This window comes from Dendrobates tinctorius, unplaced genomic scaffold (genome assembly GCF_039654945.1).
Source record: "Dendrobates tinctorius isolate UK_male_01 unplaced genomic scaffold, ASM3965494v1 ptg000010l, whole genome shotgun sequence".
In the NCBI taxonomy this organism is placed as follows: Eukaryota; Metazoa; Chordata; class Amphibia; order Anura; family Dendrobatidae; genus Dendrobates; species Dendrobates tinctorius.
Genome location: NW_027361678.1, coordinates 9,276,970 through 9,292,903, shown reverse-complemented (window position 1 = coordinate 9,292,903; position 15,934 = coordinate 9,276,970). Strand labels below are relative to the sequence as shown.

At 41.5% G+C, this 15,934-nt stretch overlaps 1 protein-coding gene across 11 annotated transcripts in view; it reads right to left on the bottom strand.

The window, feature by feature from the left end:
* MAPKBP1 (mitogen-activated protein kinase binding protein 1) overlaps positions 1-15,934 on the bottom strand; it is a 159,392-nt gene that overhangs the window by 94,424 nt on the left and 49,034 nt on the right. For all 11 annotated transcript variants that reach the window (XM_073586506.1, XM_073586491.1, XM_073586533.1 and 8 more), the window contains exon 3: positions 8,883-8,974. In XM_073586506.1, coding sequence (XP_073442607.1) covers positions 8,883-8,974 — 92 coding nt within the window. The remainder of the gene's footprint in view (positions 1-8,882; positions 8,975-15,934) is intronic.

The following is a 15,934-nucleotide window of genomic DNA, read 5'->3' as shown; positions in this document are numbered from 1 at the left end:
CTCGGCATTGTCTATTCTGGCATATATTCCTTTAGCTTTTCAGCCGCTGTTCCAGACCCCTTGGATCAACTCATTTTAGAAGCAGTAGGTCACAGCCGGGTAGTAGAAAACAGTGTACTCTGGAATCTCCGAATCAAAGTGACAGACAGGGTATGATGATCAAATGGTGGCTGCAGGGTCCCAAGTGCAGCACAGACCCGCAGCATTTCACAAGAAGGCAATGTCCAGCCCCAAGCGGCAAGCAAGGGCCCCCACAGCCCAGGGAGCAACCCTCACAGGGACCACAGCCAAGGAGGGATCCAGGTCCCGTTAATTATGGCGGTGGCAGGGCAGGCAATATGGTAAAAAGGGGAACGCGGGACCCAATTTTTCAGGGCACACACCGCTTGTCCCTCACAAATGGTTAAATTAGCCACTCACTGTCCTGTTCCCTCAGCGCTGCAGCGATGGGGCCCGGCGCTGCGTCTCTCACCAGCAGAGCGTGCGCCTCCAAGATTGCCGCCGCCCCGTGCAGGCCCCGCCGGCCGCCCAAGTTTTCAGAGCCACAGGCACCAAAGAATCCATTCCAGCTCTCCCGAGGGGGTCCAGGAGCGACCCCGGGTCCAGAGGGGTCAGAAGATAGGCAAGTGTGCCGCTAAAACAGGGATCCACTGACCGGATGCTATCAGGATGGCAGCAGCTTCCACAGAGCGTGTCCTACTCCGTCGCTTCCCATAGCCACCTATCAACTGAAATTTTGCACCACTCTTTTGTAAACTGCTCCAGGTCTCCCATATTTGAAGACGCTTTCTCCCAACAGCAAGCTTAAGATTTCTCCACACGTGTTCAATGGGATTTATATCCGGACTTATTTCTGGCTATTTCAGTAGGCTTCAGTGTTTTGTTTCCATCCATTTCTGGGTGCTTCCTGAAGTATCTTGGGGCCATAGTACTGCTGGAAGACTCATAACCTAAGATGCAAACCCAGCTTTCTGGCACTGGGCACTACATTGTAACCCAAAATCCTTTGCAAGGCATTATGAAATCTGAAAATTACCACACAGTCAAGGCACCCAGTGCCAGAGGCAGCAAAACAACCCCAGAACATCTTTGAACCTCCACCATATTTGACTGTAGGCAGGGTGTTCTTTTCTTGATAGGCAACTTTCAGTTATAATAATTATTCTTATTTTTCTGGTGCCAACATATTCCACAGCTCTTTAAAATTTTAGAGGGGACTGGTACAGAAAGACATTAGAGAATAAGAATAACTCATATCAAAAGGAGTGCGGACCTTGCTCACAAGCTTACAATCTATGAGGAAATAAGAGAGACACGAAAGGCAAATGGCAAAATGTGTTTATATTGTACAATACACCCATAATATACTAAATAGCGTATGCACATAACTCTGCATGACCTGATCGGGGTTTATTAAGTGAGGTGGGGCAATAGGTCAGTCCAAGAAATGCATTTTTAAGCCACCCTTAAGACTGTGGATATTGGTAATGAATCAAATTGACTTGGGTAGTGCATTCCAAAGAATTGGCGTAGCACGCAAGAAGTCTTTGGAGTTAAGGGCCTGTCACACTAAGTGATATCGCTAGCAATATCGCTATAACTAGTGACGTTATAGCGATATTGCTAGTGATATCGCTGTGTCTGACACTTACCTACGACCGGCTCCCCCGCTGGTTATTGCTGATCGCGCGAGAACGTCCTGGACTGTTTCTCGTCGTCAGCTTCCTGCGGCGCTTCCTGCTGTGACGACGAGCGACGCGTGGAGGCGGGCGGGAGGACGCAGGATCGCCTAGTGTGACAGGTAAGTAGCAACCCCCGTCCCGAGCGATGTCGCTGGTGAGATCTGCCTGTGTGGCAGCTCACTAGCGACCACTTAGCGATGTACCAGCGATCCTGACAGCGTCATATCGCTGGTCGGGATCGCTGGTACATTGCTAAGTGTGACAGTACCCTTAGGAATGGGAGTTTAAGATTACTGAGGATTTTATTTTTAAGTCATTAGCATAACAGAGAGCATGGGTAGGGTGGTAGACTGAGATAAGGGAGGAGATGTAGGGTGGTGCTGAACAGTGGAGTGCTTTGTGGGTGAGTAATAAGTTTATGTTGAACTCTGTATTGGATGGGCAATGACTGGCACACGGAAGAGGAATCGGTGTAACGGTTGGCGAGGAATATGATCCTAGCTGCTGCATTCAGGACAGATTGGAGAGGGGAGAGCTTAGTAAGAGGGAGACCAAATATTAAAGAGTTGCAATAGTCCAGACGAGAATGAATAACTGCTACGGTAAGGGCTTTTGCCAAATCAAAAGGTAAGAATTCTAGAGATGTTTTTGAGATGTAGGTGACATGAACGGGTGAGTGATCGGATGTGGGGAGTGAAGGAAAGATCTGAATCAAAGACGACACAAAGACAGCGGGCAGTAATGGTAGAACCACACATGGAAATGGCAATGTCAGGCATAGGTAGGTTAGTAGAGGGAGGAAACATAAGGAGCTCAGTTTTTCACCAATTCAGTTTTAGACAGAGGGAGGACATGATGTTCGAGACCATGGAAAGACAATCACTGGTATTTTGTAGTAATGCAGGGTTAATATCAGGAGATGAGGTATATAATTGAGCGTCATCAGCACAGAGATGGTACTGAAAACCGAATTTACCGATTGTCCAATAGGGGTGGTGTACAAGAAGAATAGGAGGGGGACTAGGAACGATCCTTGAAAAACCCCGACAGTAAGGAGAAATGGAGCCAGCAAAAAACAGTGAAGGGGCGGTCACAAATAGGAGGAGAACAAGGAGAGAACAGTGTTCTTGAGGCCGATGGGGCGGAGCATAGTGAGGAGGAGCTGGTGATCCACAGTGTCGAATGCTGCAGAGAGATCCAAGAGAATTAGTATGGAGTAATGACCATTAGATATAGCTGTTAGAAGATCATTAGACTTTAGTGAGGGCAGTTTCAGTAGAATGTAAAGAGCGGAAACCGGATTATACAGTGTCAAGAACAGAGAGAGATAGCGGATCAGATGGGAGTGAACCAAGTGTTCCAGGAGTTTAGTGATGAAGTGAAGATTTGGAGACAGGTCCGTAGTTAGCAGCGCAGTTCTGGTCAAGGGATTTTTTTTTTAAGTAATGGCTGTATGCCATGTTAAAATGAGGAGGGAAAAATACCATACGAGAGAGTTTAATTATTTTAGTTAGGTGTGTGTCGGAGGGTTGACAGTAGGGGAAAGGGACTGGAGGAGATAGTAGTACGAGAAGATGCAAGGCGCTTGGTTACTTCTTCTTGCGGGACGGTTTCAAAGACCAAAAGTGAGCAAGATGCAGTGCAGGAGGGAGGAGAATGGATAACATTAAGGGAATGGGAGAAAATATCAAGTCAATGATATGGTCGTTTAAGATTATTGGATAGTGAGATGATGAGGGTGTTGACGTTGGTTTGTTTGGAGAGGTGAAGGGCGCAGTTGTACATTTTAAGCATAAACTTATAATGGATTAAGTCTTCAGAGAGACTGGATTTTCTCCACGGACATTCGGCGCACATGGAGCACCGCTGGAGAAAACGTGTTTGCGTGTGCCAGGGTTGATGCCATTTGTTCAGCGTTGTGTTAAACGTAGGCGGTGCAGCTTCATCCTGGGCACATTGCAAGGTCTCATTATAATGACATGAGAGGGAGAAGATTGGGGCCAAAGATGACTGCAACTTCATAAGGTTTTGGGAGTTAATGGTAAGTATATTTCTATATGTGTAGAAAGATGGGGGTGCCCTGAGCAGGGTGACAATTCTTGACAGAGAACGAAAGAAGGTTGTGGTTAGAGAGCGGAAGAAGAGAGTTGGTGAATTCATACACTGAGCAGACACGGGAGAAGAACAGGTCCAGAATATTCCAGTGTTCATGCGTAGGAGAGTTCGTAAAGTAAGCTGTGAAAGGCTGAAGGAGGAAGTTAGCGATAAAAGGATGGAAGCAGATGGAGAGAGGGGGATCACCAATGGGGATGTTAAAAGTACCCCATGAGGACAGTGGGGATGTCTCAGGATAGAAAGTTTGGAAGCCAGATGGCCAGGTGATCCAGGAACAGACGGGAGGAGCCCGGAGGGCGATACACAACCACCACTCGCAGGGCTCGTAGAGTCTGACAGTTTGGACCTCGAAAGACCTGAAAGTGCAGTTTGTTGAAAGGAGCAGGACAACACCTCCACCTGATCTGTGGTCAGGTCTCAGGGTATTAGAAAAGTGTAGGCCACCATATGATAGAGCAGCAGCAGTAGTGTCCGACTGCTGGATCCAGGTTCAGTAAGAGCAACAAGGTTAAGTGATTTTGAAAGGAAAAAGTCATGGATGTAGTTTTCATTAAACAGTAGAAGGATATGCTTTACCAAAAAGCTCTCTGACTCATTTGTCCACAAGACACTTTCCCAAAAGGATTATAGTTTACTCCCATACATTTTGGCAAACTGCAGTCTAGCTTTTTTATGTCTCTGTCAGCAGTAGGGTCCTCCTAGGTCTTCTGCCATAGCGTTCCATTTCATTCAAATGAAGATGGATAGTTTGTGCTAACACGGATGCACCCTGAGCCTGCAGGACCATTTGAATTTCTTTGGAACTGGATTGGGGCTGCTTATCCACCGTCCAGACTATATTGTGTTGTAACAATTTTTCCACATCCATGTAGAATAGCTACAGTACCATGGGTTCTAAACTTCTTGACTATGTTGTGTACCATGGACAAAGGAACATCATAATCTCTGGAGATGGACTTGTAAACGTGAGACTGTTGATATTGTTTAACAACTTTGGCTTTCAAATCCTCAGAAGCTCTCTTCTCTTTCTGTTCTCCATGCTCAGTATGGCACACACAGACACACAATGCAGAGATTGAGTCAACTTCTCTCCTTTTTATCAGGTTTTATGTATGATTTTCATATTCCCCACACCTGTTACTTGCCACGGGTGAGTTTGAACAAGCATCACAAGCTTGAAACAAAGTTGTTTACTGACATTTTTCAAAGGGTACCAACAATTTTGTCCATCCCATTGTTGAGGTTGTGTGTGAAATTGTGTTCAATTTGCCCCCCCCACACACACACACACACACACCTTTTTTGTGTTGTTCCAATACATACAAAAGAATTAAACATGTGTATAACAAAACTTGTGTAATTAAAATAATTTTCTGGGAGAAATACTTCATTTTCTGGAACAATTTCAAAGGTACCAACACTTTTGGCAATGACTATTATAGCAATAGTGCTTGGAAATGAATTCTCACAGAACTTCCATTACTTCTAGGGCAAGGTGCAGAATTCATAAAAGGGTTAGTGAACTACTTTGTACTGTATTGGTCACACAGGATAATTCTTCTCAATCCGTGGCTTAACTATCATCTCCTGGCTTTCCACCAATTAGCAGTGCTATCCTACAGTGATGCCCACAGATGACATCAGTTAATAGAGTTTTATACTAGGTGCACTTACTACCTGATTATTTCACCTTGCATGCACGCTCTGTGGGACACATGCACTTTAAGGGGACAGTAAAACCCCATTTAAAGAGAAGTATCATAGGAGCAAGACAGTCTCAAAAATTATGTGGCACATATATTTTTCAATCTCTGCTAATCTTTTTATACATTACCAGTACATGACCGCTGCAGCTACAGCTAATCGTTGAACTGAGTGGTAAAGTGCTGCCGTAGCTGCTGATACAAGTTACATGCCAATTAAGTCAGTAATAATTGGTAGCTTGTAAACAAATCAGCAAGAATTTGGAAAGCTAAGGTTGTTTTTTTTTTGCTCGCTCAATTTTGTCATTTTTTGTTTTATTTTTAAAGGGAATCGAATCACAAGGTTACAGCTGCCTCATCTGAGAACAGCATGATGTAGGGGCAGAGACCCTGATTCCAGCAATGTTATACTTATGGGGCCGTTGCTGCAATTTTGATAAAATGGTTTCCTCTAGTGTAGATCTAGTGGTTCTCTAATGCTCACCTATGTATAACACCACCCACATCACTGATTGGCTGCTTTCTGCCTATGCGGTGTACACAGAAACCTGCCAATCAGTGGTGGGGGGTTGGGTCGGACTACATGGCAGCAGGTTTACTAGTCCTTATCTCCTGCTGATACAACTGTGATTTTAGCAACATAAGGCAAGCAGCCCAGTAAGTGACATATCGCTGGAATCAAGATCTGTGTCTCTACATTCATTGTGACAGATTCTTTTTAAAGAGTATTTGAGTAAAAAAAATTTAACAGAACATTTCCTATTTCCACTGCTGCAAGAGTTAAATTGGATATCAATCTATCCACGCTTTTATAATTTACAGTTATGCCATTATTTGTGCCTTTTATATAAGCAATAAAAAGTTTGGAATAGAAAAATAAATGACCCGCCCATAGAGAAAAAAAAAAAACAAAAAAAAAAAACAGAAAACCTAAAAATATACTTTGCAGCTAAGATTATTAATGTATTAACCCCCAAAATACACATGAAAAAAAAAATATAAAATAATGTTTGTGTAATACTTGTACTTGTTATTTGGATACTAATATACCAGGATGCTTGATGAGCTCAGCAGCTCCTTACATACCATGTGCACTTTAAATGCAAAAAAAGGTGAAATGTAACACAAATACTCTTGATGGAATGATTACAGGTTTATGACTTTTTTTTTGGAAAAAAAAAGAGAAGTGTGGAATCAATGCAAAATCCCGAATGACGATGTTGCCGTCTCCACTCCACACTTGCAGTCTGATAATAGAGAAAGGAGTGCCGACACAAAAACAGAATATTTCCCCAAGGTCTCGCTCATGTAATTGACCAATAGAGACAGTATGATACAAAGAGACAATATGACAGATCTAATCCCGGCGTCACCGAGAAGTCATTTTAATATCAGGACAGTGGTTGTGTTGTGCTCACTGACGGCATGAAATCAAAGGTCCTATTAAAATACCTGCAGGCAAATAGGATTTTCTAGATCTTAATGGGGTTTTTGAAGACTTTGATATTGATGACCCGTCCCTAAAGAAAAGATCAATTTATCAGATCAGTCGCCGGATTGTATATTAGGGCCAATGATCAGGAACAAGAGTTCACCGATTGATTAAGCATCAAGTCATTTTGATATTTCTGATTTGACAATGGTCATAACACAGAAGATAACAGACGACTGGCCTCCTCGGTCTTCATCCGCTATGACGAGCAACGTTGAAGAACTCTATGCTAAACTCAAGCATGGTATAAAAACTTGGTTGGAGAATGTAAAGTTGCACGGTAACAAAACATTAAATATGGCCAACGCCTTTAACCAATCGACACCTCTGGACTAAACCTAAAAAGCAAGTTGTAGCAGAGGACGGTATGCCGACATCTGGTTCACACGGAGCTACGTTGTGACATAGTCCACATTGCAAGCCATCTAAATACACATTACACCCACTTCTCACATGAACGGCCTGAAGCTAAACGGCCTCCTTCGGTAAATACATATTTTGCATCTACGATCTAGAAGGGGAACGTTTCACCTTTTCTGCGCTCCAGGCAGCTGTCTACCAGAACACCAAATTCCGGAGTCAGCTTTCAATAGCCCGTGAGTAAATATAGGGATGGGTAACGCACTGTAATTAAAAAGGCGACGAGTAAGAAAACCATAAGAGAAAGTTCTTGTATTGACCCGTACATGGGAGGGGAAAGAAAAAAAAAAAAAAAAAAAGAAAAATTATACAGATGGTTCCTGGCCTAAGGGGTGCACACAACCATCAACACCCGGTTGGGAACGCCAAATCTGAGAGCAACTTGTATGAAGCGTTTTATCAAACAAGACTCTAAAGAACCGTCATGGGCAAAGAGACATCGGGTATCAATCTGCACTCCAATGGTGGAATACCTACTAGTAACACTTTTCATTTTAAAAAAAGTAAGAAAAAAAAAAAGATCACAAGTTATAACAGCTAGAAATGTAGACTATGGTGGCCATGACTTGCTCCCGGCCCTTCGTGGCTAGTTGTTGCCACTCGGTCAATGACAGCATGGCGCTTCATCTCTCGTGGCAGAAGTACTCCTGCCAGACAGAGGAGGTACAGTATGTTGTGTACACAGTTATTTAAAGAAAAAAAAAAAAAAAAAACATGCAGCGAGATGGACATTGAAGATGGTAATGACCGACTGCCTGCAGCGTCCTGCCGGGAAAAGGTTGTTGTGACTGCCTCCAAAAAAAAAAATAATAATACGGGAGTGACCACAAATGGACGAAGGGAGACCCCGCCGACTAGTGAAGTATAGGAGACTAATGTCAAACAAGAGTTGCTTTTGAGAAAGCTTAAAGTTGAGCAAAAAGTTTTTTGTTTTTCTTTGGGGAAAAAAATAATAGTTTATACAACAATAATTTTAATAGGTGATGGAAATAGGTTTAAAAAATTAAAAAAAAAAATTAGGCATAAAGTGTATGAGAAAATAACCATGGCCTACCCTAGTCAAACCCCAGAGTGATTTCACATTCATCGCTCACATGACCGCCGCTGCCAATAATGGTCATGCAAGCGTCACCAATTGGGCAGGTAACGGTGGCCTTAATCATGAACAGGTGGTCATCGGAAGACTAGGACCACCAAAAAAAACGCCGCTGGACTCCAGATGATTCAACAGGTCATCAATGTTTATTTTATTATTCTAACGTATCTTCTGCCTTTAGTTTTTTTTTAATTTTTAATTTCCAGAAAACCCTTTAAATCACAACCAACTAAATAAAACGTTGGAGTATGATAAATGTGTGTACTGAAAGAAAAGGATTACCGACGGATTCGAAGTGTCCTGCCAACGGTAATCCCCTCCTACCACTAATAAAGCCTCCCACAGCCAAGATGAGACGTTAAGCTCACACTTACCCAGCGGGATATGCCACAAGGCCGGTCTTTGGATCGCAGGAGAGACTTCTTCCAGCTGACACCGTGATACCCAGGACCTTCTCCAATGTCACCTGTCGCACAAAAATCAAAAAAAGATGTAATCTCAGAACACACGGACAGCTGGACTACTTGTGGGAGAAAAGTCGCACACTTCACAACAAAGAATTACTGTTCCCTGTTTACAGTGTACAAGTAGGAGCATCTGTTCACAACACAACTAATACGGGGGACTGGATTTTAAGAACTGTTGCGGCATGGAAAAATAAAGGGCTAAAATAAAAAAAGTGTTGAAGTAGAAACACATGTCCTTTACCCATAAAAAATAATATCTGCTACATTCTTATATATCCCCATTTAAAATACTTATATATTGTCCAGACACTTAGTGGTCTCCAACAGAATGCAGAAAAACAAGACATTATGAAATGGGTCTAATAACAGAGCACCTCAATATTCCACCGTACAGGAGAGGTATCCAGCTAAATGTGCCAATTCTGGTGCAAATTTAACTAAAACGGGGCTTGGCGGTAAAGGAACATGGCCTAATAGTGCGGCACACTTTATTGGCACAAAGTATACCAACTAATATTAGACTATGTCTAATGTAATCAAACCATATGAAACAGTGATTAATATTGGGCACTTTAAGGCACTGAGTAATGAGTTTTGTTATTTAGCTTTTGCCAAACCAAGATGGACTGCCAGCACAGTGAGGTGTTGGGTTCCACCACCTATTATACAATATGGTGTGTGGAGGGGGAAAGCGTGAGGAGCACTCAACACAGTGAGAAGGTGGACATAGTCAGATAACTCTGCAGTTGATACCATCTGTTTTAGCGGTCGGCAGCGCTGGGTTCACAGCAACAGAGGTCAGCAGCGCTGGGTTCACAGCAACAGAAGTCAGCAGCGCTGTATATCCTCCTCTATGCTAATACTGTAATTAATAGAGAACTGAAAATTTTATATAGAGCCTTCATGGGGTGAAAATTGGTGAAAAAAAGATAAGTGCAAGTTGTACAATTGTCAAGTAGTGGTGTTACTTCTCAAGAACACACAAGTTCATTCTGAAATCTCGCCTGAAACGACAGCTTTATCAGTCCAATATTTCAAATGCTTTCCCATGATCTACCAAACATACAGTAAGCAACAGTTACTTTGAACTGCTCTGTATTTAGGAATTTTATTTATTTTGCAATTTAGGCTATGAACTCAAGTTGCTTTTTTTCTGCCACCAAAACCTGATCTCTTGGCAGTAAAAAAAAAAAAACTGCCGACAAAAAGAAGGTTTAGTTGACTAATTTTTTTGCTGCTTTTCAGGATCCCAAAGTTCAGCTTTGTTTCCACCATACAAGCATGAACAATGCAAGGCGTTAGGCCTCCAATGTAAGACGTATGTGACAGCACAAAACATTTTTTGCAAAAAATGGCAATCAAATTATTTAGTGGAAAATGATTTATGTCTGAAAAAATAGTGGCTATTCTGAACAAAGTTAATTAACAATTACAGAATTGCAAATATAAAATCAGAAGGGGGGAGTTAAATTGGTCGGGAAGAGTTTAGTCAAGACATTAGCAGAGCATTTTGTGGCGGGGCGCCGCTTACTCTCACACATTGGTCAGGACAATTGAGTTGATTGGGTATTCAATTTCACACATTGCTCAGCCAGCACTTACTTTAACGCAAACTGATGTTAATTATTTTGCAGTTTTTTGCATTTACCCATTGCTTTCTATGGAAGAAAAAAAAAAAAAAAAAAAACCGCAAGAACACTGAAAGAATTGAAATGCTGCAATTTAAAAAAACAAACAAAAACGAAGCTGTTTTCCAATTCAGTCAGAGAAAAACAAAATGCGTGTGCATGTGTTTTCTGAAATGTGATAGCTTTTCTTGGTACTGTATAAGAAGCTTTTTAGTTGCAGTAAAAATAAAAAAAAAATAAAAAAACACAACAAACAGCAAAAACACAACATGTGAATGAAGTCAGTTAAATGGGTTTAATTTAAGTGCTTCTTTTTAAAGGGAATCGGTCAGCAGATTTTTCTATTTAATCTGTGAGCAGCATAACGCAGGTGCAGAAACCCCAATTCCAGGGATGTATCATTTGCTGGGCAGCTTGCTGTGGGGCTTCAGTACAATCAGTGTTTTATCTTAAGGAGATTATCACTGGAGGACTGTCATTTGCTGGGCAGTCAAGCTAATGGGATCTACCAATCAGGGGGTGGGCGGGGTTATACACAGCTCAGCATTCTCAGCACTGCTACATCTACAGCAGAGAAATCAGGGATTTTTATCAAAAGTGCAGCAAGTAATATAGCAAGAGATACATCACTGGAATCAGGGTCTCAGCCTCTACATAACACTGCTCTCAAAAACCTGGTGACAGATTCTCTTTTATTGAGAAGGTGTTCATGGTGCCTATTGCTGGATTCTGCACGTAGCAGTGACACACCTTGGATCCTCTGCTGAATCAAAGGATTATACACAGAGAGCCTTTTAGAGGCCAGCAGGGAGAACAAAATTTAAGTATTTCGGAAGTCTTAAAATTAAACCAAATTAAAAATAAATATCTACTTTATTCTTTGCTTTCAAAACTTGAGAACTGATCTTTGAGGTTATGCTTCAGATTGACATTACCTGTTCATAAAATTATAAGTTTTACTATCGCGACTAAAGAATAAAAATAATAAAGTAGACAGAAGCAAAACATAATAGGTCTCACCAGTACGAACAAGTTTAGTGCTTGGAGTATAGATTTTTCTGATATCGGATCATCTCGCCTCCTGGACAAGTTCCAGAACTACTACACCCCATGTTTTACATTGGCATTTAAATCATAAATATTAATGCTGTCCGCCTTAGGACAGATGTAGTTATGTCAGTGATGTGAGCATAGCGCTCCCTCAAGAATTTCACTTCGTACTGTAGGTTTTATTTCTTTGTGTAAAAGAATACTATACATATTTTTTGCCGAGGGCGGGAGAACGCTGACCCTATGCTAAATATGCATGTCCAAGCCACAAATATGTGACACCATAAAAAAAACCTTTGGCAGATAGCAATTTTGCTGCATTCCATGAGTAAGAACCCAAAAAATATCTTGTCCAAGTATGAAGTGGTTGACCAAGCTACTTCCATGTGCAGAGACCTTGGGGCCAATCACAATCGGGGATTACCTACTTTCCCTCGTGTGTATTTGTCTCCTGACATGGTCCAAAAACATCTAATCTTAAAACATTCAGACGCCAAATTTACAAGACCTCAGACCAGACCCTTTATTTATAAGATCCCAGAGCACTCAAGAACTTAGGAATTCAGATGTTGGCGTTTCTTAGTTCATAGATGGTCCAGGTGGACTACGGGTCTCCTGACCAACGTTACCACACTCAGACATATTAGTTTGGGCCCGGAGATCCACGGTCAGTTGGGGCATTGTGCTCCATACACAATGAAACTTGAACGTCTGAATTCGTTGCTTGTTAGAGACCTTCTAAAACTTGTTCCCACAACAATCTGGGACTTATTCCTTTTTGTACCTCATGGAAGGCAAGTGTAAACCAGCTTGTCGCCTATAAGAGGAAATACGAGAAACAGCCGCTTGTAGGAAACAGAGTGGACATGTTCAATTACCGCAATCACATGGTGATTATTTTCTAGGTATGATCTGTGCGGAGGTCATTGTGCAGGGAGGTAGAGGAGGTGAGCTGTGACCATTATCTATTCTGAATGAAAGGTCCAGTGGCGTCTATATAGAAGTGCTAACTTCGATTGTAATTACCTGCAGAAAAGGGACCTCTACAAAAAGGGTTGTATCCAAGAGGGCATTATAGAGGTATGTACCCAAGGGAAGTTGGATGCCGGAGTGGTCAGGCAGAACAACCAGACACTTTTGCCTATCCAAAGTATTTAGATACAGGATTAGTATAGCAAACAATCTTTTGCTCTAGTTCTATAAAAAGTCTAGGTTTACAAAAAAGTATTTTTCGTCAGCCCATCGTGAGATTCAGAGGCCAAAGAGAAACCTGCAAGACTTAATGATAATTTTAAATGGTGACGTGGACATAAAAAAAAAAAAAAAAAAAAAAATTCCTATAGGGCTTGTATAAGAAAAAAAATAAACATACTACTTTCTAACAGACAGCGCCACAACTGTTTACAGGTTGGGTCTGGTATTGCAGCTCGGCCGTACTCACTTCCATGCGCAATGACAAACGGTTTAGAGAAGAAATAGTCCACATTGTTCTAAAAGTTAAGGGAGCTGTCCTGATAACTCGATGCAATGTATTATGTCTAATACTGGGCATGACCCAAAATAGAAGATGTACGTGAAGTTGGGTTGTCATGACTTTTTTCCAAGAATTACAAAATTGCTTCATGGAAGACAAAGTTAATCTATTAAATTCTCACATAAAGAGAATGAGATGAAAACAAAGTTGTCAGTACAAAGCTACTTAAAGCACAAGAGCATTTTTAACACCGGTGATGTTGTATGAAATGCCACATTCTAGGTTCTACATAGCACAAATGCAAATGGAAACAGAAGAACAAAGCTGGAACAGAAGAGAAATTATTTTGCCAACCAAGGAATCCCTGCGCGTTTACTCAGCTCTTTATATAAGCAGCAATGCGATCTCCAGATGTGCATCCTCCTGACAGCTGCTGCGATCCTAATCTTCCAGCAGAATATTCTCAGAGGTCATCTTCACCCTTGATGCTGACAGTGCCGAATTTATCTGGAGCCCCCATGTTATACTCAAGCCCCCCGTCACATAGCAATCACGCTAGCGAGATCGCTGCTGAGTCACAAGTTTTGTGACGCAACAGCGATCTCACCAGCGAGATCGCTGTGTGCGACACTTCTCAGCGACCGGCCCCCCTGCCGGTTATCGCTGATCGTCCTGGAATAGCCAGGACATTTTTTTTGATTGCTGGTCTCCCGCTGGCCAGCACACATCGCTGCGTGTGACAGGCGGGAGACCAGCGATTAGCGAGCTGGTAACTAAGGTAAACGCAGGGTTTCTAAGCACCGCGCGGTGCTTAGAAACCTGATATGTACCTTAGTAACCAGCGCGCTGATGGCTGATGCAGGGAGCTGGTAACCAAGGTACACATCGAGTTTCTAAGTGACGCACGCCGCTTATAAACTCGATGTGTACCTTAGTTACCATCTCCCTGCATCAGCACGCTGGTAACTAACGTACACAGAGACGTTGTGCGCTCGGCGTCACTGGTGCTGATCGCTGGTGAAGCTGCCTGTTTGACAGATCACCAGCGATCCTGACAAGTTCATATCATTGTCGGGATCACTGGTGAGTCGCTATGTGTGACGGGGCCCTTACATGGTACACATAAAAAAGCCCATAATGTATATTTTCATATGTATCATGTGAGAGTATTAAATGATGGTTCCCGAAAACTTCTGCACATTCATCATAATGGGGGAAGATTACCTCTGAATATTCTGCAGGAAAATAAGGCTCGCAGCTGATGTTCAGAGTATGCAAATCTGGAGAAAGCACTGCAGTTATTATATACACTATATTATAAATAATTTCAGTAGTTTAGAAATTCTTCTGTAACCAGTGTCATCAGTATATTTTGCAACAATAAGGTTGCAAACGTATTGAGACAGCTCACAAGCTTTACCAATTATAAGAGGTCTCATGTGGCACCTTGGTAATGAGACTCCATTTTATAGGTCATAAGTTGAAACAGCTGATATTTTTCACTAAGTGGCAAGATTGCTTTGTAATTATCGATTTCAGCTGGTGTCATGTCTTTACATAGCTTTTCGCACTGCTCTTTTTTCATATATTTAATACTTTTTCCCTGTATAATTTCTCGTTATTACACAATTTATGGACACAGTAACATAGTTTTGAAGGCTGCAGGAAGACCTTATGTCCATCTAGTTCAGCCTATTTTTAGTGCAGCTGTTCTGCATTGTTGATCCTGGGGAAGGCAAAAAACCCACAGAGTAGAAAGCCAATTTTCTCCATAGGGAAAAAAATTCCTTCCCCTAAGCTGGGTCAACCACCTACCTATAATATTCTGTTATTCGTAACCTTCTATACTGTTACTCACAAGAAAAGCATCCATTCCTTTCTTAAATTCATTCAGTGAGTTGGCCATCACCACTTCCTCAGGAAGAGAATCCCAGAGCCACACTGCTCTTACCGTGAAGAACCCTCTTCTATGCTGGTGCAGAAATTGTCTTTCCTCCAAACGAAGAGAATGCCCCCTTGTTCTTGTCACAGTCCTTGGTACAAACAGTTCATTGGAGAGATCTCTGTATTGCCCTCTGATATACTTGTACATATATATTAAGTCTCCCCTAAGTCTTCTCTTTTCTAGAGTAAATAGACCTAATTTTGATAACCTTTCTGGGTATTGTAGTGAACCAACTCCATTTATCATTTTAGTATCAAAACATCTATGGTTTGATCTATTTGCCTGTGCCTTTTGGATGGGAATAATAAAATTATATATAATTTATTTTGCATATGCCAATTCGGTGCTTTTCATATTATGCTATTTTAACCATTTCTCATTTTCAGAAAATAAATACAAAATTTAGTGCTTGGAAATTGGGAGACATGTGGTCAGTAATTTATAGAATAAAAAGAGCGATTTACATTTTACTCAAAAATATACCTATAAAAGAGAAAAATCAGATAAACTGAAGATTTTGCAGTGGTCTCTTCATTTTTGCCAGAGCTAACTAGCTAGATAGATACACACACACGCGCGCGTACACACATATATACAAACACTTTTTTTCTCTCCACAACAGATGACCTACATGAATACTTCACTCATATGTAAACTGGAAAAAACAAAACAATATTACAACAATGCATGATGTTCACTCTCAAATATTGGCTATTTATTTTACTGTCACCAGGTACAAGCTTCATACATAATTAATTAGATCTCTTAGACTAGATGAAGACACTGTATTTACTTTGAAAATCCATAATAAAATGTCTAAAATCCTTAAAATGAAAGATCAACCCATTACCTGGACACCTAT